This window comes from Stylophora pistillata, chromosome 7, assembly GCF_964205215.1.
Source record: "Stylophora pistillata chromosome 7, jaStyPist1.2, whole genome shotgun sequence".
Taxonomy (NCBI): domain Eukaryota; kingdom Metazoa; phylum Cnidaria; class Anthozoa; order Scleractinia; family Pocilloporidae; genus Stylophora; species Stylophora pistillata.
The window spans coordinates 30,053,813-30,074,590 of NC_142525.1; the positions used below are offsets into that span (position 1 = coordinate 30,053,813).

General features: G+C 38.1%; 3 protein-coding genes across 4 annotated transcripts; all 3 read right to left on the reverse strand.

The window, feature by feature from the left end:
* Positions 1-679: 679 nt before the first annotated feature.
* LOC111332167 (NADH-ubiquinone oxidoreductase 49 kDa subunit) lies at positions 680-13,414 on the reverse strand. Of its 2 annotated transcripts, XM_088728132.1 has the most exons (17): positions 13,276-13,414; positions 12,592-12,722; positions 11,162-11,265; positions 10,767-10,847; positions 9,883-10,003; positions 9,515-9,627; positions 7,680-7,754; positions 6,229-6,306; positions 5,835-5,920; positions 4,908-5,027; positions 4,741-4,792; positions 4,506-4,583; positions 3,381-3,476; positions 2,390-2,473; positions 2,026-2,083; positions 1,024-1,076; positions 680-846 (listed from the first exon to the last, which is right to left on the reverse strand). In XM_088728132.1, the coding sequence occupies exons 1-16, from the start codon at positions 13,359-13,361 to the stop codon at positions 1,039-1,041; spliced, it is 1,401 nt and encodes a 466-aa protein (XP_088584258.1). In that variant the 5' UTR covers positions 13,362-13,414; the 3' UTR covers positions 680-846; positions 1,024-1,038. The 2 variants fall into 2 exon arrangements, with proteins under 2 accessions (XP_088584258.1, XP_022793192.2); XM_022937457.2 differs by having other exon boundaries at positions 680-1,076.
* Positions 13,415-14,072: 658 nt separating this feature from the next.
* On the reverse strand, positions 14,073-17,478 carry LOC111332170 (prenylated Rab acceptor protein 1). The gene is made up of 4 exons (XM_022937461.2): positions 17,192-17,478; positions 15,841-15,938; positions 15,273-15,374; positions 14,073-14,717 (listed from the first exon to the last, which is right to left on the reverse strand). The coding sequence occupies exons 1-4, from the start codon at positions 17,440-17,442 to the stop codon at positions 14,623-14,625; spliced, it is 546 nt and encodes a 181-aa protein (XP_022793196.1). The 5' UTR covers positions 17,443-17,478; the 3' UTR covers positions 14,073-14,622.
* A 284-nt stretch (positions 17,479-17,762) lies between these two features.
* On the reverse strand, positions 17,763-20,733 carry LOC111332169 (large ribosomal subunit protein mL37). Its single transcript, XM_022937460.2, has 3 exons — positions 20,302-20,733; positions 19,383-19,720; positions 17,763-18,494 (listed from the first exon to the last, which is right to left on the reverse strand). Exons 1-3 carry the CDS (start codon positions 20,667-20,669, stop codon positions 18,094-18,096), a joined length of 1,107 nt encoding a protein of 368 aa, XP_022793195.2. The 5' UTR covers positions 20,670-20,733; the 3' UTR covers positions 17,763-18,093.
* Positions 20,734-20,778: the final 45 nt, after the last annotated feature.

Below are 20,778 nucleotides of genomic sequence, written 5' to 3' on the forward strand. Positions count from 1 at the left end.
TTTCCACACATGGCTGCAGAGTCGCGAGAGAATAGCACTACCAAGACGAAGGAGACGATGGGAAGGAGGAAGAGATAATGGAAAGCCTCACCTGTTTTCCCGCTTTCCATCTTTACCCGCGGGGAAATTTTGCGCGTTTCTCGCGTTATCAATTAAAAGTAGAGAGTCGACTTGGAACGACTATGAGTATGAAGTCCGAAGTCCAAGGTTGCTCAAGGTGAAACCCCCACTACTAGTACATAGTATCGTCTTCTTAATCTATTTTTTTAACCTTGCGGGAGATAGTTTGGAAATTAAAGGCCATCTTGATGAGGTAACGGTCAAATAATTGTTTATTTTCGACTTGTGATCGACAATGATCAATGTAATTCCGTCACACACACTGTTAGACAGCAAAATGTGCAGTAAATATTCATACGCTCAGCATACCAAACCATGTCTACTATCTAAGTGTAGCATCAGTAGTGAAAGTAGGTCGCAATAAACGTGGAACGATGGTTTGTCAGCCTCAAATTTGGTATCCCTCGTTTTCCAAAGGCCTATTATATAGGGGCGCGAGAAGGTCTGGAACCGAGTATAGTTAGCAAAGGAAGAGTTCCTACAATTTCTTCCTTGAAAAGTGAAAGAATGAAAAGAACAGCAAAGGCGCAAAACTAGGTAGAAGTCAATAAAATGTCACTTATCTTAAGAGGTTGTTTATTGAAATCTCCATCTATTTTACAAAATAATACTGACAGCCACTCATGTCTTTCACAGATATCTTTGAAGTCGTTACGAAAACCAGTTCTCAAGATTAAAAGCGTTTCCAAGAAATTTGTTCAAGTCGCAGATTACACAGCTTTTCACCTTAATAAAAAGAGGGATGGAAATGACAACAATCAAATTTCTTAGGAAACCAGAATTCGGAGCAGTAGCACACAATATCGTTCCACATATGCACCTAACTCTTAAAAAATATATAGCACGTCACAAAGATAAATGCTGAAAAGTTAACCCTTCATTGCAAGAAAACCTTAAATTTACCGATTACCAAGGAACTTAGCGATCGATTTCTCCGAAGACGACATCAAGAGTGCCTATCGAGACCGGAGAAAACGAAAAAAAAAGGAAAAAATGCGTGAGATGACAAAGCAGGTGCATAAAACAAAACATACATAATGTTCGAGGTTTCAGAGCAAGTTTAAACAGGGGTTTCAATAAGCGGCTGCCGATGGTGTAATGGGAGGTTGCGCGGAAGGGCGAAACCTAAACATTAGGACCCGATTGGGGGCTCAACAGACAGTGGCGATAGGCCTTGTAGAGGAGGGGGGTGGGGAGGCGCGGTAGAGCACTTGGTATCCTTTTCGCTGCCGTTGATTTAGAAACCTTGAACCATCCTCCAAACAAAATCAAATGCAAATTATATTCATGCTCCCTCGTCAAACTAGTTTCCCGGGCTTCAGTCAGGTAACAGAGCTGGCCTGATCGACGACTTAAGATTTGAATAAAGGGGATAAGTTTCTGAGGAAACTGTAGTGCTGCGTGGGTGGGGAGGTTTCTGACAACATATGAATAAAGGCTGATAGTTTCTAAAGAAACTGTTTGGGGCTGCGTCGGTGGGGGTAACGAAATAATTTGGATATATCAACAAAGTTCAAATGGTAAATTGGCCACCGTAATGATTACAAAAGCTGACGTTTCGAGCGTTAGCCCTTCGTCGGAGAGAATGTTCGCTCCGACGAAGGGCTAATGCTCGAAACGTCAGCTTTTGTAATCGTTACGGTGGCCAATTTACCATTTCAACTTTTATGACAAAATAATTTGGTTTCACCACCTGAGTTAATGACGTAAATGGGCCACGGTACGGCTGGCGTTTCCACCGTTAGCCCGTCGTAAGGGCGAATTTGGATACTAAAGCTTAGAAAAAGGAGAAAATTGTCTCCAACCGACGCACAGTACACATCCTGGGTGTTTTAACGAGCGTAAAAGATAGCGAATAGTTCTAAGCGCACAAGAGGAATATAAAAAAGTGTGGGTGACGCTTACCAATAATGGCTACAACATCAGCCAACATGTGACCAGTTGACATCATTTCCAAACCAGCCTGAAGACAAGAGATGACAAAAAATTAGTACGGCTTTATGTTACTTATATGTTACCTACATAAAGTAGTAAACAGTCGTTGGATTGTAACAAATTAAGGATAAAGTAAAAGGGATGGTTTTAGTTTTTAATCTAATTGAATGATAATGTGGCACAAGGTTTCTGAAATGCACACAGAACGAAGAAAAGCAGAGACAAAGCAGTCACAGATTACTTTCGACACTTGATTAAAAACAGCTCTATTCCAAAAAGAAAGCAAATCTTATTAAAAAAGTTTCACTTGAATCACTAGGAAAAAGTAACTTACCAAATGTGCAAATCCAGGAGCTTTTATTTTACAGCGATAAGGCCTACTGGTGCCATCAGAAACAAGATAAACACCAAACTCTCCCTAAAGACAACAAGAAAATAAGTACTCTATTCACTAACAATCTATCTCATCAATAAGTTAGAGGCCAGTCTCTCTCACAAACTTCCCACCTGGGCAACGCAGAGAAGGACAAGACTTTGCGCAACACGTTAAGTAAATTCACCTCAAGAATACTACGTTGAGGCAATTAGGTGAAAGTGCCCGCGCAAAACGGGTCAATTCCGGTATGAGATTAATTTGCTGGGTTCTTTTTTTTTTTTTTTTTTTTTTTACAATGTCGTTGTAAGCCATCTCTGATAGTTACCTTCGCACTCACCATTGTCCAGGGAAGAAAAGTCATCTCTAAAAAATTACCATTACCTTCCTTTACTTCTCTTTTAGCCACAGTCGTTTGTGCGACAAATCGTACCAAGCAATAGAGAGATTTAGCACCGCGTTTACGTGAAACGGCAAACGTCAGGTTGCTCTTTTACGTTTCACGTAGAATAGCGTAAACCTTGCTGCTTTACCTTCCCGTGTGCTTACGTCATGGTGTATTTGAAGGTACCCTTGTAGGACTTAAAGGAATAGATTTGGTGCCCTCTTTCCGGTAATTAACTTCTGCTCTGTGAGAGAAGTGGAGAAAATCTTACCGGCTTAAACACCAAACGCGAAACAGGTTACTTTCACGTAGAAACGGCAAAGCGCAACCGGCAACCGTGAAAAACTGGCGGGAAAAATAAGGTCACGTGGTTACTCTTGTCGTTCACGTTTCACGTAAACGGGAAGCGAAATCTCTCTAATAACGTGGACATCTTTACAGGAGTTTTTCAAGGGCGTCCCAAGACCTTTTAACCAGGATTGTTGTGTTTATAACCACAATCGTGTGGCAAAGTGTCAACAGAACACTACAAAGATATCAAATCAAGCAGGGGCGCACTGCTCATACCTTGGGAGCCTCAATCGCTGTGTACGTTGTACCGGGTGGCACTTGGTAACCTTCCGTGTAAAGCTTAAAGTGGTGAATAAGTGCTTCCATGGACTCCTGCAGAAATAGATAAAAAACATAGTCCGGCAGTCATTGAAGGATCTCTTTTTATTCGCAGTTATAAAAATAGTAAATTTTCATGGCGATCCAAAGGATCAAATCCCAATAACTCGACTTCACTCTTTAGAAGAATTTGAATCAAATTCAAGACTTTGACAACCGACTGCTTATGCAGGATGACTGCTTCATAGAGCGCTGTTTACCGCGATGATTTGCTTTAGCGCCCTTGTTCCAATAAGCGCACCCTCTCTAATAAGCACCCACCTTGAACTTGTGTCAATAAATATATCTCATTATTAAAAACTGGATCATTCGATAATGCATTTCAAGACTTTTTATTGGCTTAGCCATTATGGTATATAGCCAATATACCATAATCTAATATCTGTACATTGTAACATCCGGTTTCTTCTTACAAAATAAAGTCGAGAAGATTTGTCGAAAATCTTAGGGGCGTTTTTTTTTAATAAAACAATTATTCCACTCGTGCTTGTTGGATATGAGATGATTACTACGTTGTGTAAGATCGATGAGTATTTTACGAGTTGTGCAAAATACAAATAAGGAGTAAAAATATTGACGCACCAAAACGACTAATAAGTTATTTATCATCCAACACGCCAAATCATTATTTCAGTGCGGGAAAATTTCGCGGATATTTATTTACGGGGAGTGCGTGACAAAGTATGCGAAGCTGAACAGAATTGGCGCGTTGTCGTGTTGCTGTTTCTATTTTCTTCAATGAACGATGCATTTCATTGTCGTCTGACTGCTTTTCTTCGTTCGATTTATCTAAGAAACTTGGATCAATATTCGCCGACTCTTCGTCGTCAAAAATATAATTTAAACTGTCCGCCATTTTTTTTTTGTAACTTAAATCCAATTCTTCGGTTGCGCGATGCGAGAAAACCTTTTAAACCTGTTCTCTAGTATACAGATACCGCGTGATATTTGTACTCGTCTTGGGCGTTATTTGTACTCTACGAAGTGTAGTTGGATAATAAGTGCCCCTATTCTAATAATTACCTTCATTTCTGCCCTCTTTGGTGGTGAGATTTTGGCATCATCCACTTTAATTTCTCCTGCAGGCATCTTGTTTAGACACTAAAAGAAGACAGGAGCATTCTAAATGACACGCCTCTCAAAATTCTTGTTTATTTTTAGATTACAATGGTAATTTGTGGAGATGTATTGACCCATTAGTAACTGCACTGCATTTCCTTTATTCTCTTTTAACGACATGGCTTATAAAGACACACACCTGCTCAATAATTCTCAAACTCTGCCGCATTTCCTCAACTCTAATCAAATACCTGAAAGGGTTTCAATCAACAAATAAATGAAAAAATCAAACATTTTGAGCCTCAGCTGGGTGCTACACCATTACTCTCTCCTTGCTTAAGATTTTTTTTTAAAGTTTTACTGCACCTGTCATAACAGTCTCCATTTTTGCCAATGGGAACATCAAACTCCACTTGATCGTAAGCATCATATGGCTGGGATTTTCGCAGATCCCACTTAACTCCAGATCCACGTAACATGACTCCACTATTGGGAAAAAAAAAAGACAATCATTAGCCTTATTTGCTATGGAGACCCGCTAACTGTGAGGCCACTATGCATCCCACTTTCTAGATTGGAGCTCTACCAATAAGACCTCACCAAGCAGTGGTAAACACTTGATACAGTACGTATGATGCACGATCCTCGCAGTAGATTGCGCTATTTAAGCAATAGCGAAAATCAGACCTGAAAAAAATCAGGCCTGTACGGGATTCGAACCACTGACCTCTGCGATACTAGTGCAGCGCTCTTACCAATTGAGCTAACAAGCCAACTGGGAGCAGGCCGTTAACTTGATTCGTAATAAACCCGTGAAAGTGATAAATCAGTACAATGAAATATATGAAGTTCATATATTTTGAACTGCGGTATTAGATACGTATGATGCACGATCCTCGCAGTAGATAGCGCTATTCCCAGTTGGCTTGTTAGCTCAATTGATTTTTTTCAGGTCTGATTTTCGCTATTGCTTAAATAGCGCTATCTACTGCGAGGATCGTGCATCATACGTATCTAATACCGCAGTTCAAAATATATGAACTTCATATATTTCATTGTACTTGATACAGGTTAACCTGTTCAATGTCAGGCGATGCGCCACAGGAGCTCTTCGAGCATGCGCCTCACTCATGGAGCTCCAGAGGCACACCGGTGTTACTCCAAATGTTCCCTGCAGTGCACTAACATCAATTTCTTTTTCGATCATTTTTTTTTTTTGGACACAGCGCAACGCACTTAACCGAAAAAGAGGGACTACTCCTAGTCTAAATGTCAAGTGACGAAATTACAAACCTGAAACCCCAATTAAGGGCGTCCTCCACCGTTACCACTCCAATATCAACAGTGCGCTGTTTCCAGATTCTGTTGTTTGTCAACATCTGAAATATTCAAAACAAACAATCATAATTTAGTGTTTTCTTCTTTCATTCGTTCACCTTCTGCAGTTGATCGTAACGTTTCACTAACTCACGTCTAATCTTTGATTCAGACTAAAGGCAATTTCACAGAATTTCTCTCCTCTCAAAAATGGTAGTTCTTTAGCGTAATGTGGAAAAAGGACTGATTGTTGTTCAATTTCATGAAAGAATATTCTACCAATCCAACACGTATTGAGTTTCTAAAGGTGCATTTCAAGCGTTAGTCCCTTGGCAAACCAAAAAATTGCTGGATTTGTTTATAAAAATACCTCTTCAAGGTCATCTAGTCTCTCAGCAAACTTTGAAATGAAGTCATAGATGTCATCCATTAAACCAATTGGCATGTCCTGATAAAAAAATGTAATTTGTGCATGACAATAATTCCATCTTATTAATAATTCAATATTTATATTGCGCAAATTAACATGTGGATATGATCAAAAGCGCATCACAACACTTTTCGGGGGACTTTGGCCGGACTGCATGAGCAGTTTACAAACAATCGAAGGAAATATATTTGACGATGCCCCCTCCCCTCTAATTCCCTCTAAACAGGCCAGACCACATCACAGTAATCTCGTGAGTGGGTTCTTTGACGTCCCCTGCCTAACCAAGTTAACTAATTAATCGATGCCTGCAAGATGTTTGTCATCTGAGTAACAAAAATGACTCAAAATTGCAATTGTTTAGTGTACCATCAACCAAAAGATACAAAATTAAAACCACAATAACTTGGTATCTCATAATTTTCAAGGCTTATTTATTAGAAGTTCTGATTGGCCTATTGTGCTGTCAACCTCCATTCTTATTGGCCATGAGATTTCTTTGGCTAGGTGACCCAAACAATTGGCGACTAAAAACTTTACTATTGCGGTTGCTGTTTGTCACATTGTGATACTCAACAAAGTTCTCAGTTATGACATCTGGAGCAACCTACGAATTATTGCTGGGGGCACAAGTTCCACATTTTCAGAGTGATAAACATCACACCTTATACAAGATCTCACCAGATGGGAATTTTCATTCTGAGAAAATTAGACAATCCACTTGTTTTTTAAGCCCCTATTGTTCTTTAAGCCCCTATTGTTCTTTAAGCCTCTATTGTTCTTTAAGTCCCTATTTAAGCCCCTTCTTGCTTTCAAACCCCATTCCCGGCCCCCACAACCCTGACTGTCACCAATAACCTCCTTTTTTCACAAAGCTCATTCATAGACAGGAAAAAACTGAACATGTATGAAAAAACTGAGCATGTATGAAAAAACTGAACATGTATGAAAAAACTGAGCATGTATGAAAAAACTGAGCATGTATGAAAAAACTGAGCATGTATGAAAAAACTGAACATGTATGAAAAAACTGAGCATGTATGAAAAAACTGAACATGTATGAAAAAACTGAGCATGTATGAAAAAACTGAGCATGTATGAAAAAACTGAGCATGTATGAAAAAACTGAGCATGTATGAAAAAACTGAGCATGTATGAAAAAACTGAGCATGTATGAAAAAACTGAGCATGTATGAAAAAACTGAGCATGTATGAAAAAACTGAGCATGTATGAAAAAACTGAGCATGTATGAAAAAACTGAGCATGTATGAAAAAACTGAGCATGTATGAAAAAACTGAACATGTATGATGATGATTTTAAAATCGTCATCCTACATGTATTTTGTTCTTATTTCGTCAAGTATTTACTCTCTGAGTGTGATGATGAACTTACCAGGGAAACTCCTCCTGGTCTTACATAAGCAGCATGCATGCGTGCACCAGATACACGTTCATAAAATTCCATCAACTAAAGGAAGACAAAATAAAACTCAAAACAATTTATGCTAAGAGTGAAAGATCTGCAGTTTTTTTAAGTGATGAACATCACATATTTTACCACCTTAGGTTAGAAAAGCAAACTTGAACTGTACCAGCGCAGTCTTTTTTTTGTTTTTCAAACCTTTAAACAATCCTTTATTAGACCTTTAAACTTCATAAGTTGTACTGACATCTACTTAATTATTATTCTTAATCTAATTATTATTAATCTAATCTATACATTTTACAAGCTATCAACATTAATCGGCTGTCAAGCAAACTTTCATGTTCATGAAGACCGTTCATGCCCGCAAATAGCAGGAGCTAGTCGAGGTGGGTGGGAATTAGAGGTACAGCAGAAGTGATAGATTACAAATAAAGCTTAAACATAAATTAATAACATTTCCAGAAAAAGACAGTCACTTAAAACTTGTATATATAACTGCATCACTAAACGAAAGAAAATGGAAACACTATAGAATATAGAATTTAAATTATAAAGCCAGTTTATAATTAGTAATTTTTTGAAGTAGAAGGGGCGATTCAACATAGTAATCCCCAGCCTCTAAGAACGAAAATAACATGTCCTTAAAGAGTTTTTTGAAAGCTTTCTTCAGGAGTTGACGAAGAGCATCACAAATGGAGTTCCAAAGTTTAGCTCCGAAGCTAGCAAAAGAGCCCTGGCTTTGATTCAATCTCAATGGATTAATATAAAATTTGCAGAAGAAGTGAACCTCATATCATGATAATGCTTTTCAGTAGCTTTAATGAAAAGATTACTAATGTTGGTAAGAACAGTTAGACATGAGACGCCAAACATAATTGAGGAAACTGATTCAATGTATAACATATTTATGGGCAAGATTTTTGAGGAGATATATAAAGGCACTGCATGTGCTCTGGGTTCAGGAAAATATATCAGTTGAAGAACATGTTTTTGTAGGATGAGGATTTTTTGTAAATGGGATTTAGCAGCTTTGCCCCAAACAGCCATGCCATAGGATAGGTAAGGGAGGATCAAAGAACGATAAATAGTTAATAGAGTGGTTAAAGGTACAAGATGCCGAAGGCGGGTAGTCTACATACAAAATTCATTAAAACTTAGACGGGATACTACTCAGTTCCAAGTAGCTCCCAAACATTTCCTCAGGATGCCTCAACCCTCCATTGCCAAGCATTAGTATGCATATCTCCACATTATTTCTAAAGGTGTTGGAAAGGAGAATTTCTTTAACAGTCAAGGGCATCTTTAGTTAGGGGTCATTCCCTTTATTTTCCTGCCCTTTAAGTTTGATTCAGGGGTGATGCTGTAAGGAAGAATTACGTGTTAGTCACTCTCTGGGGATCAAAGGGCTAACAGTTTTTTAGTACCAGTTTATAGTCCCTGATAGAGAGAGGCTCTTTGAGAATAGCATATCTTGTCCTTAAGACCATAACACCAATGACCCAGTGCAAGGCTTGAACAAAGACCATTTCAGTCTAGAACTTAGTACGTTAACCTGTTGGTGCTGATGTATAATCAGGGTTGTCAAAAAGATTCTGAATCCTTGCAATGTGATACAAAACAGGGTGCACTAGGGTTCATAAATGTAATGCCTCCTGGCTGAGAGTTGAGCTAAAAGTATTCAGAATAGCTGGCATAGATGATGGAATGCACTGGTCACTCACTTAATTGACAACCCTGAAAATGAAAATGTCTAATTCCACCTATCATGGATAATAATCATTTAGTCAACTGATTACAATCACCTTTTCTCTCTCCTCAAACAGCCAAAAGAATGGTGTCATGGCACCTACATCAAGAGCATGAGTACCTACACCCATGATATGGTTCAGTACTCTGGTGATCTCTGCAAACAACACTGTAAAAGGAAAAAAAATTCACAAAGATTCACAAAAATTCACAAAATTCAGCAATAGATTCATGAAGCAGAAGGGCAGTGCAGAAAATGAGATACTGCTTTTTAATAACTTCAACTTTACTTGCAAACTCTAAAATTTTTTTTAGCAATTTTGTTTAACTTCCTTTATTTGACTGCATGTTCTATCAAGCTGTTTGTATTCCAAGAATACCTTAACTATTAGCTATTGGGACAGGCCTCTAATGTACAGTGTACCTCTGATCCATTTAGCCCTTTCTGGAATATCGATGTTTAGAAGTCTCTCCACTGCCAAAGAGTAGCACTGCTCATTTGTCATCATGGAAACATAATCCAAGCGATCAAAGTAAGGCAGAGCCTGAAAAATTATTGATGCAGTCAAAATGAGAATTTTCACTTTCACTTTCACTCAAAACAAGGGCCACTAACAAAGAAAACAAGACTAGTACAATGCAAAAACTGCTAACAGCTGGTATTTGGATTTCACTTATTAAGGTTTGTAACCACCAAGTGCAGAATAATGAACAGTGCCGCTGTAAACATTTAACTCCTGCAAGAGATTAACATCTAACTTCTCCTTCCAGTTCAAACATTAAGGTGAGAAGAATAACAGAAATGTAGCCAACTGAACAACTTCTTGATTGTCAAACAAATTCTCCCAGTCATTACCACAGGTAATGTAGAGAGAACAGTATGGAGAATATGGGAATACAGATGCTAGGCTGTAAAGGAGTAAAGTAGGGCTTGGTATCTTTCAATGAGCCTACACTAAAAGTTTAGTCACAAACTTCAAGGCTAGAGTCCCCTTGTACTGCAAACAAAACAGTACTTCATGAAGGTAGTACTGCTCACTAGCTTTCATTTTCAATAAATGGTCAAACTTCAAGGCTAGAGTCCCCTTGTACTGCAAACAAAACAGTACTTCATGAAGGTACTGCTCACTTGCTTTCATTTTCAATAAATGGTTAACTCATGATGACAGCTTATTACAAACAGCGTGATATAGCTTGGTTTACACATTCACAGGGTTTAATCCACAAACTTTATGCTTTACAGAACCACTTTCAAATGATACAATACAAAGTTTGGGATTTAATTTACAACTTTAATCCTCTACACACCTGCAGATATGTTTTGTACTCTATCAACTTCTCAGTCGCACGATGCAAAAGGCCAATGTGTGGATCTGCACGTATAATAACCTGAAAAGGAAAGAAAGGAAAGAGTTGATAACTTACTAGTCTTATTCTGAAGGCATCAGTGACTGCTATGGTTAATTTTTTGTATTAAAGAACAAGTCACATCAGATTTACATTGGATTTGTGCATGTGTTGTCATTTGATTTTTTAACTTGGCTCAATATTTTGTTTAACACAAGTATTATATCTATCAACAAAAATATAGTAACTATAGTAACTGAGATTATATAAGATATATTCTGAGCCTGGATGCTCAATTCACATGAGAAGAATAGTTTGTGTTTACCGAAAAACTTCAGTAATAAAAGTAACCCAACCTCTCCATCAAGTTCCAGAACAAGCCTTAACACTCCATGGGCAGCTGGATGTTGGGGACCAAAGTTGACTGTCATATTTGTAACCAGTTTTTCCTGAATAGGAACTTCAGAGGGAGAAAAAAAAAATAGATTGTCTGCATCACTGACACTGTCATGCATTACGATTCAAAATCCTACAGAAAACAGTTTTTCAGGTCCACACCCAGAGGTTAGAGTGAGAACAGTTCCCTGGTTGTGGAAAAAATTCATAGGAACCCTTTTTACTATCATTAGCATCATTGTGATGTTACAATTATGCAATGATACAAGTGTTGTAGGTTCAAGTTTATTATAAATGTTTCGTCAATAATTTCGTAACTTGCCAGAAATGATTGTTACCATAAAATCTTAGGGCTTGCATAGCCATCATTAATATCAATATCACCATTAAAGTCCACATCAAAATCATTATTGCCATCATTGTTTTATCATCGTCATCTTCAGTAGCATTTGACTCTTTAAACATGAAGGTGCACAATAAAAGGAGCCTTAGGTCCCACTGGACCATTAATTTTGTCAATCAACCGTCGTGTGATGTAGAACTCTTAGAGTCAGGTCAGCTTGAGCTACAGCTACTCCAAAGCAGTGAACAGCGGGTGCATTCCTCAAAATTGTTTTATGTCTTCATCATAATACAAGAATTTTTGAGATTTATATTTCCTTTCTCCAATGGAAACTGTCTTTATTTGTGGCAGTAAATTCGAGATCGCAGCAGGGGGTTTGCACTTTACCTCATGCCACTATGCTGGTGGAAGTAAACAATAGATATCTCATTAGCTCCTTTTGTTTGTCTACCAGCAATTAAATTTGACCCGCACACGTCAACGGTGAGTGACAAATGAGCCTAGGTCTTCCCAGGGAAGACTTCCTTATATAGCGCGCCTTCATGTTTAACTCCATATCCAATCAGTAATTCTCCCTTTTGACTGCCATGCATTTCCTCAAGAATAACAAAGGAGAATTTGGTCTTGTATCAGATAGATCAAGATCAACTTTATTGTAATCAGACATGACATGACACTTAACAAATGACGCACTACCCACAAATAGCAGAGCTAGTCTTGGTGGGCAGTGTGTGGACGCTAAAACATCTTTAATAACTTTTGGCTCAACAAAAGATTCATTAAATATACAAGAAACAGAAATTAAATATTAAATCAGTAAAGCAGAAATGACAGTATGAGATGAAAAATACAGAAACAGAAACAGAAACACATGACAATAAATAGAAGAATACATAAGTTATACACTACTATTAACTGGATTTAACTTTCGACACATAATTGATTATTCGTTTTACGTCAACATAACTATCCAGAACTTGAAGATTTTGAAATAATATTGGTGTTACTTTTTCTTGAAAATATGTTTTAAAGGTTAAAGACATATACCATCTACGTCCCACTTGGCAGACTCTTCATTCGGGTACATGATAGTTCCTGCCATGGAGGCTAATTCACCCTGCAACTTCAGTGGTTTCATTTCCTCTTCTACTTCACTCACAGGGAGCCGTCGTAGATTTCTACTCAACAAATAGAGATGGAGGGTTAAAGGGTTAAGTGTGCTATAATGTAAAGGGTATGAAAACAAAGTAATCAGGTCTACCAGGGGTCGGAGATTTCCCAGGTTAAAGAGAATTATTCAAATGATTAGCTCTACACTGTCATAGGACGTAACGTAACATACTCCACTGCATTATTTCAAGATATCAAATGATAATGCACATCTGTTTTGATTGTGCACTTTGACTGCTTGCAAGCAAAGTATCCTATCTGCTGTGAAACAACAAGTACGTTTATCTATTCATGACTCTGGCACAAGCATATGCTGGCACAGTTGACGATAACATCCCAAAAGGTAAATACCGACACACACACGCAAAAGGTACTACTGTCATTTAAGAAATAAAAATAAATGGCCGAAAAATTATATGTAACATTCGCTCATCCGTTATCAAGATTGGATTCGTTAATGACAACACCAAGATGGTACACTGTTACATAACATCATTTACGCTCATTTCGTGCTCAGCCGGCAATAATTTGAACAGGTAGCAAATATAATTCATACATTACCGGACAGAAGAAACCACAGGCACACGACGGATTAATGATTTGCCAAGAAAATGGCGACCACACTGACGAACAACACTCGCCGCCATCTTGAATCGCTTTCTCTGACAAATAAGTACCCAGTCCCACCCTAAGGTTTAATTTTCAGATACCTTTAGGGGCCTAGGGGAGAGGTAGTAGGGTAGTTTATTAGTCACATACCGGTAGTGGGGTAGTACTGAGAGGAGATGAGTCAGATTCGCAATTAATGCACACTCCACATAGAAACATTATTTATTCAAGTCTCTTCCTTTTATTTCAATTTTTGTTTTCCTACTGTATTTGTAGGTTGGCTGAATGTTGTCAGCAACAATTCCCACTTGTGTAGGAAGGATCTTTCGATTGGAGGTTCTAAGCTGGCATCTCAGTAGAAAGTGGAAGTATGTTAAGTTGTGTTGTGATAATAAATCATGTTTTCATTTCAAAAAGGGAGTCAAATGCACCCTGAGTCCTCTCCCTTGCACTGCCCTTGATATTTCTTGATACTTTTCATTGCCTCAGAGGAGAGTAACTTTTATGTAACCCAGGTGTTAAATTCTTGTTTAGGCTCTGAGGGGCCACAAGGTCCCTTCTGCAAGAGCTTATACCAATTTGAGTAGCATTAAGTGACTGGAAGTGTTTTTACTTCCCACTGTGGAAGGTGCAAGTTCATTAAAGTGGTACCCTTGTCATTCCATCAGGAATTCCTAATAGTCTCTGGGTACTCATTTTAAAACATCTACAACAACCTGGTTTAAAAAATTTTTTAAAACCAAGAAAAATTGAACCACATAATATTTTATTGCATGGTAAAGTTGAATTTTTACTCTTGAGTAGATGCAACTTTTATTGCTTTCATTTTGAACTAATTACTGTGTGTAATACTTAGACATAACATTTAACACATCCAGTGCAACGAAAAAAAAAACATTAAGCAAAGGAAAAGTGTGAGCAAACTTCAGTTAAGATATTAAATAGCTGAGGATTTAGGACTAAAATAAAATATATCTTTGTTAGATATCTCTACCACTGGTCTTTGGTCTTGTGAGCTAACACTTCATAATAATTTACTATTGATTTAAAAGGAAAAAAATAATTTTGCCTACAGTAAAGATGGATACTACTGTACAGGATGTGTCATTATTTCACTCTGACTCCCATGAGTGATCTAGACAACCATTCTAACTAGAAGTAACATGCCCCTCAAGAACTTCAGATGGCTTTTTTTAGTTTGTTAACACTGATGATTCTGTAGAGCACAGTCATTTGACATAAGGTTTTTTATTCCCACTGTTGCTGTATACCAAATCATCATTCTTCCACTTCTTTTAATTAAACTTCTTCCATTGTTATCTGCTCTGTTATTTCAGGTGTGTCCGATGTGCTCAACATAGATGCATGAAGTCCAACTGTAAAGATTGATGCCCCTGAAATAAAAAATAAACCAGAGCTCTGTTAAGTTAAGATGTCAACCTGTTAAATGAATAAGAAATTTTAAAGATATTTTAACAAGCAGGTCTATAAATTGCAAGAATCCAGTTTGATTTTCAAAGAACAAAGAGCTATGAATCCACTTAACATCTGTTTGTAACTAAGGAGATTTTACCTTCTCCTCTAATGTACAATGAGCAAGGGCACAACCTGGGTTCTATCAAATCATAGTTAATCAAGGTCTAGTAAGATTTGGTAGATACTGAGATGGACAAAGAGACAGGCAGACCAACAGAAAGGGCAGACTCTCTCTGATTTGGAGAGGGGTTGACAGAAAATTGAGAAGGACGGGAACTCTAGAGGAATTTAAGGACCATGCTGACTATACAAGTCAGCTTTCCTCCGTGAGCAGTGCAGCAGCTTATCACACCTACATCCCATTTTAAAGCCACTGTAAGTTCTGCCCTAGCCCCCCAAATCTGACATTCTCAAATCCAAATAATTATCCTTGTTTTTGCAAAAGCATTCTAATTAATGCATTATATACACACCTATAATCCAAAACACTGTTGATCCCGCTGAAGCCAAAATGAAGAGGGGAAGACTGATCAGTAACACAAGTCCATACTGTTCTGCTCTGCTTAGGTCACGACCTGAGAAATGAAGATAATCATTGATACTTTCAGTTTTAGAGTAGACAACCAAAAAACTGGAATCACATTGGTATCCTTGGAGCCCTCCCCGTTGATCCACCTTTGAAGCTGTTTACTGAGGGGGGCATTGGGGCCCCTGGGAAACTGCAAAACTGGAGAAAAAAACCTCCAAAACCAAAAAACCAATGAAAAAAGGCAGCAAAACCGAAAACCGCATGCAAACCTGACAAAACCGCTACATTTTCACCTTTAAAGGAGTCAAAAAGGAAAAACTGAAAACCGCATCAGAGTTTGCGTGAAAACCGAAAACCAAATGCAAAAACACGTCAAATCCGCAAACCGCTCTGAACTTCAAAACCGAAAAACCGAACCTTTCTGGCCGAAAAACCGAAAAACTGATCCAAAAAACAGTCAAAACCGAAAATCCCAAAGCCCTCCTCTTTACTGAACATTGAAGAATTCTCACCTAACACTCGTATCTTCTGTCCTTGGTTTTTGTAAGATATGTAGAAACAGCCACCCCCAGCAACTGATAATGCTATCAGTAGCAATGGTGATGAAAGACTAAGGAAGAAAAATAAGAAAACAAAAACTACTTATTCAGAACATCATTACAAAATAATACAGCTATTTGTCATATCATTTCTTTATTTTCTACTTTAAGGAGGGAGGAGACACAGTTATTACATCCCATCCAGCATCTAAAGCTCTGAGTTTGGGCCCTACTCCAGTCATTGCATTGTGTTTTTAGGTGAGATACATTGAGTTAGATTAATGTAGAAACTTATCCTAGTTTCTGTAGCATGAAGAGACTAAGTGTATTACTTAATTCCTGGGTGGGAAGTTAAGCCACTGTATGTTACTCTCAGCACTTCATATGGTTTCCTCGCAGTTTAAAGGTACCAATGAAATCTAGTCTCTAAAAGTGCATGCCACCCCTTCTCCCCTACCCCATTTTGCCCACAAAAAGAGAAAACAAAACAAGTTAAAATTAAAAGCCACAAAAACAGATCGACCCTGTCCAAGTTTGAATCTGGCCTCCAACACACAAACAATTTCCATAAGGCAGAACACTAACTATTATGACTTTGAATGAATCCCTCTGCCCTGATGTTGCAAGCTAAGCTCAACTTTCAAATCTTAACGAAAACTGCACACCTACTTGGGTGCTTCCTTCTCCATATGTTAGTTTAAAATATGTTGAATAGAAGAACTTGCAAGAGCTACAGCTCTGTAGGCATGGATATTGAGACATACATGGAAAAATGTGCTAGTTTTTTCGCGTGTTTACGTCATTGAGCAATGATGTTGAAGCAATGATTAAAAGAAATTCTCTAATTCCTGATTTTTGGTGAAGAAAATAGTTCATTCATTGTTCATAAAACAGTCATATAGCGTAATCAAGAGCTCAAAATGTAAGCTTCAGTTGTTTACAAAAAAAAAAACCTTAAAGTGGCACTGATACTAATCGCTCCTTAAGATTTTTTATGTAATTCGCCTTGAATCATTAAAATACTTAAAAGTTAAAATACCGATTCCGCTCAAGTGGAGTACAAATGAGTGTCATGCTATCCATCTTTCACCAAAAAAAAAACATGAGATGCAGCTTTTACAGTTTAAAATTGTTCACTCTTCAAAGAGAGGTTAGGCAAAAAGTACCGACATAGAATTCGAAACGTGTTCTTGGATAATCGATCCAAGAATGAATTTTATGGACTGAGTTTAGAGTGCGCGATTGCAATGATTATATAAGTAATATCTGCACAGACTCTTTCTCTCTTTAAACTACACAAACGAAAGGCAATAAGATAACTTACACACAGTAAAAAATCAAAAGAAGCGTTATAACCACATAGTTGCTTTGATATTCCTCCAAGTTCTTCATGACCCTTCTTCCAGCTTCAGCGACCGTCTTTGGCCGGCTAAAGCGCGAACCCTTAAAAAACTCTGTCCATGGTTTCATCTGAGCTTTCCGCTGCCAAAGCCAGTCTTTAGCATGTTGGACGTGAGAAGAAGGGGTTATAGCGGCCGCCATGTCGATATTCCCAGTGATTTCCTCTGTCGCCATAGTTTGTTTGGCAATTTTTCGACTACGTCATCACATCCACTGTTTAGAAAAGGGACCAATCATAGGCTTAGGGAGGGGTACCACGGGAATCTTCTAGAAATGGCCGTTGACGGTTAGGGGTTCGCGTCCGGTTGGAAAGCCCGAGAAGCAGCGAGCCTCTGGTAAATAGTCCTTTTTTCTAAAGGGGTGGGAGTTGTTGTATAAAGGACCTGTTAAAATAGCATGGTCTGCATTATTTTCAGATGGCCCAAACCCTGAGAATTAGGTTTGCAAAGGGGAGACCACCTCCCAATGTAAATGAAAAAAAAGTTCACAACTAGTTGTCATCTGCAGCATGTATCAGTCTCATAACTAATCAATAAATTCATACAAGTCTTGACTGTTTTCTTCTTGAAAGACAGCTTTAACAAATTTCCTTGAATAAACTGAAAGGTGGGTTATTTAGGAAGAGCAGAGTTTTTTTCACGGGATGACAAGATACACATTGCACCTAATTTTGGCCAAAAGTAGTCCTTCTGCATTTTTTACTTTTTTAAATGTGTTTTCAGGCTGTCTTGGTATAGAATTCAAAATAAGGTTCACAAAGGTATTGGGTTTCCACTCAAGACACTGTTTTCATCAACTCTGAGCAGGTTTTCCTCTCCACTTTTGTCAGTTGGCTTTGCATCCATTTACAATCATTTTCACAAATGTTTCAAAGCAGTCAGGATTAAACTCTTCCAAAACTATTTCATGCTTTGCTGGATCTTTACGTGTCACTGGACGTCGAAATCTTTTCCTTTCCTTAACAGTTTTTTCTGCAACTGGTTTTTCCAAATCCTCAAACATGGCCTTTTTGTACATAAAAACCCCTGGGCTAATCCAAGCCATGTTTTTGATGCCTTCGTCACCATTAAAACTTAAGGTGTTCAGCTGATAGTGTATAAAGGAGAGTCGAATTCCATCAGTGATGATGCATTGGCTGGATAGGGGCTTTTCCAAATCATCTCCCAGCTGATATTTGTAATTCTGCACAGCTTCTGCAACAAGCCGAGCACAGACAAACATGATACCTGAAAGGGAATTAAAGGGAAAAAAACATCTTTATCTGTGCAAAACAGTGTAAAATGCATTGCACTTAAAAAAGAATTTCAGATGAAAACAATTTGAAACTTTGAATTGTATTTTCTCCGAGTTTTTATGCCACAAATATTTTGCAAACAGTAAATCTTACTTTTACCGAAGTTAGTATTAAGGGCTTAGCCAGGACTTTTTCAAAGAAGGGGGGGGGGTCACACTGTGTCAAACAGAATGTACTAAGCAGGTGATCATGTAACCTTAGGACCCCCCCCCCCAGCTACATCTCTGGGTACTAATCTAGGGCCACTACTAGTTTCTCACTAGGTTCTTCTTCATCTCCAATATTTTGCAAATATCCAGGTTAATTTCCATTGGTTTGTCATCTCCAGTCTTATTAGGAAAATAGACTCCTTTTCCTCATAATAGAATGCCACCTATTTCAGGGTTACCCCCAGAATTTCATGAGCAGGGCTGAGGTCTAGCAGTGGCCCATGGCCCCTGGTACCTTAATTTCATTCATGGCCAACTTAGGAAATTTCTTTTTTTCATATAAAAGCATATGCTGGGCACCCTACATTTCAAAGTTTCAGAACATTGGACTCCCTTCACTGTTTCTTAGAGCACAGCCTTGATGAGGCTTCCCTGACAGTTTTTTGGTACACATTTGTATATCTGGGTGGAAAAGGGCACTGTGACAGTAAAGTGTTTTGGCCAAGAACACAATAAAATAACCTGGTCGGGTCTCAATCACGGTCCTCTTGGTCATGAGTCCAGTCCACAAACCATGGGGTCACTGTATCTCCCACTTCCCAAATAATTAAAGGCTCTTTATAAAACCTTACAACTTTCCAAGTCAGCAACATTGAACTGTTAAACTTTACCTTGACCAATTAATTGACCTGTTGAGCACTTTGTATCCTCGCTGACAATGATGAAGGTATGAGGATAAGGAAAAGGCTTAGAACTGTGAAAGCCAGTGTCAAACTTTGGTCTGATTCTTGTTAGGGGAAAGTGAAATACGGGAGAAATTATCTCAGGCTTTTCCACCTGGATTTCTTTGCTTTTTTCTATCTCATTTCTGTCAGCTACTTGCTTAAGAGGAATTTTAGAGGATAACAAAAAGCCCAGGTGTCCAGACACCAGTATTTTGTGTTCCCTTTCCCAATTTGCAGAGACATGAGGGTTGTAAGTCAGAGAGGTATCCATAAGTCCTGGGAAGCTAAAGCATAAAAATATATTAGTTACATAAAAAAAGACTTTCACTTATATGTTTTACAATAAACCCTTAAAAGGTTTTATTGGTGAAATGAGAATAATTTTACTTATTCTCATACAATTTTCAGTGTCATTAGATGAAGCAGCTTAAATAAAAATGTAGAAGGTTGTCCAAAAATTTTGATCAAATTTCAAAAGTTAAAAGTCTCCCCGATAAGTCAAAACGTCTTCTATAACAATTGTAAGAATTCAATACTACATGTGGGTTTTTGGTGTATCTTTTTTTCTTTTTGATGACCATCCATAGTGTAAGATGTTCAAATAAAAAAACAATACAAATAAAAAACATTATTAAAAAAGAAAAAAAACAAAAAGAAACAGCCAACCCTTCCCCCATCAGTAAATACCCTCCTACCAAGGGTGGGGCAGTAAGGGCACTGCATTGTCAAAGGGGTTCCAGATAAATTCACTTTACAAAAAGAAATGGGGACCTTTTCATGTCAGTTCAGTCTCTTCAAACTCAAAATTCAAAGTAAAAGAATACTGAAGGAACTTCCGTGGATATAAGTAAGCTGTATTTCCCACCATTTAGCATGACTCCACACAACCCTAAGCATATTTTGCATCAGGGGCATAGCAGCCATATCCCTTGTTGCATGGTCTCCATCAAAGTTGAAAAGCCTTGTCTGAAGTATATTTTGTTTGAATTTTCCCATCATTTCTTCTCTGGTGACAGAGTCAATGGATGTGTCTTGCAAGCAACTTGAAATGTCCCCCATGTTTAAGGTCTTTGTTAAAGAAATTGTCTGCACTTCTGGTTCCAAGGGACGCACCATTGGGTGGTATAGATATTGTTCTTTCGTTACTGGATGACAGTAGTTTCTTGTATACAATCTAGGCGGTACAAAACGAGAAAGTTTCCCATACACTGAGCGAATACCTTTCGCCGCCATCTTGGAACTTACCCACGTGAAGGAAACTGGGTTCAAATCGCCCCATGGCTCCAGCGGTTGTTTTGTAATTGTCGTTGTCTTGGAAACAACCTATATTTCTTTACGGCCA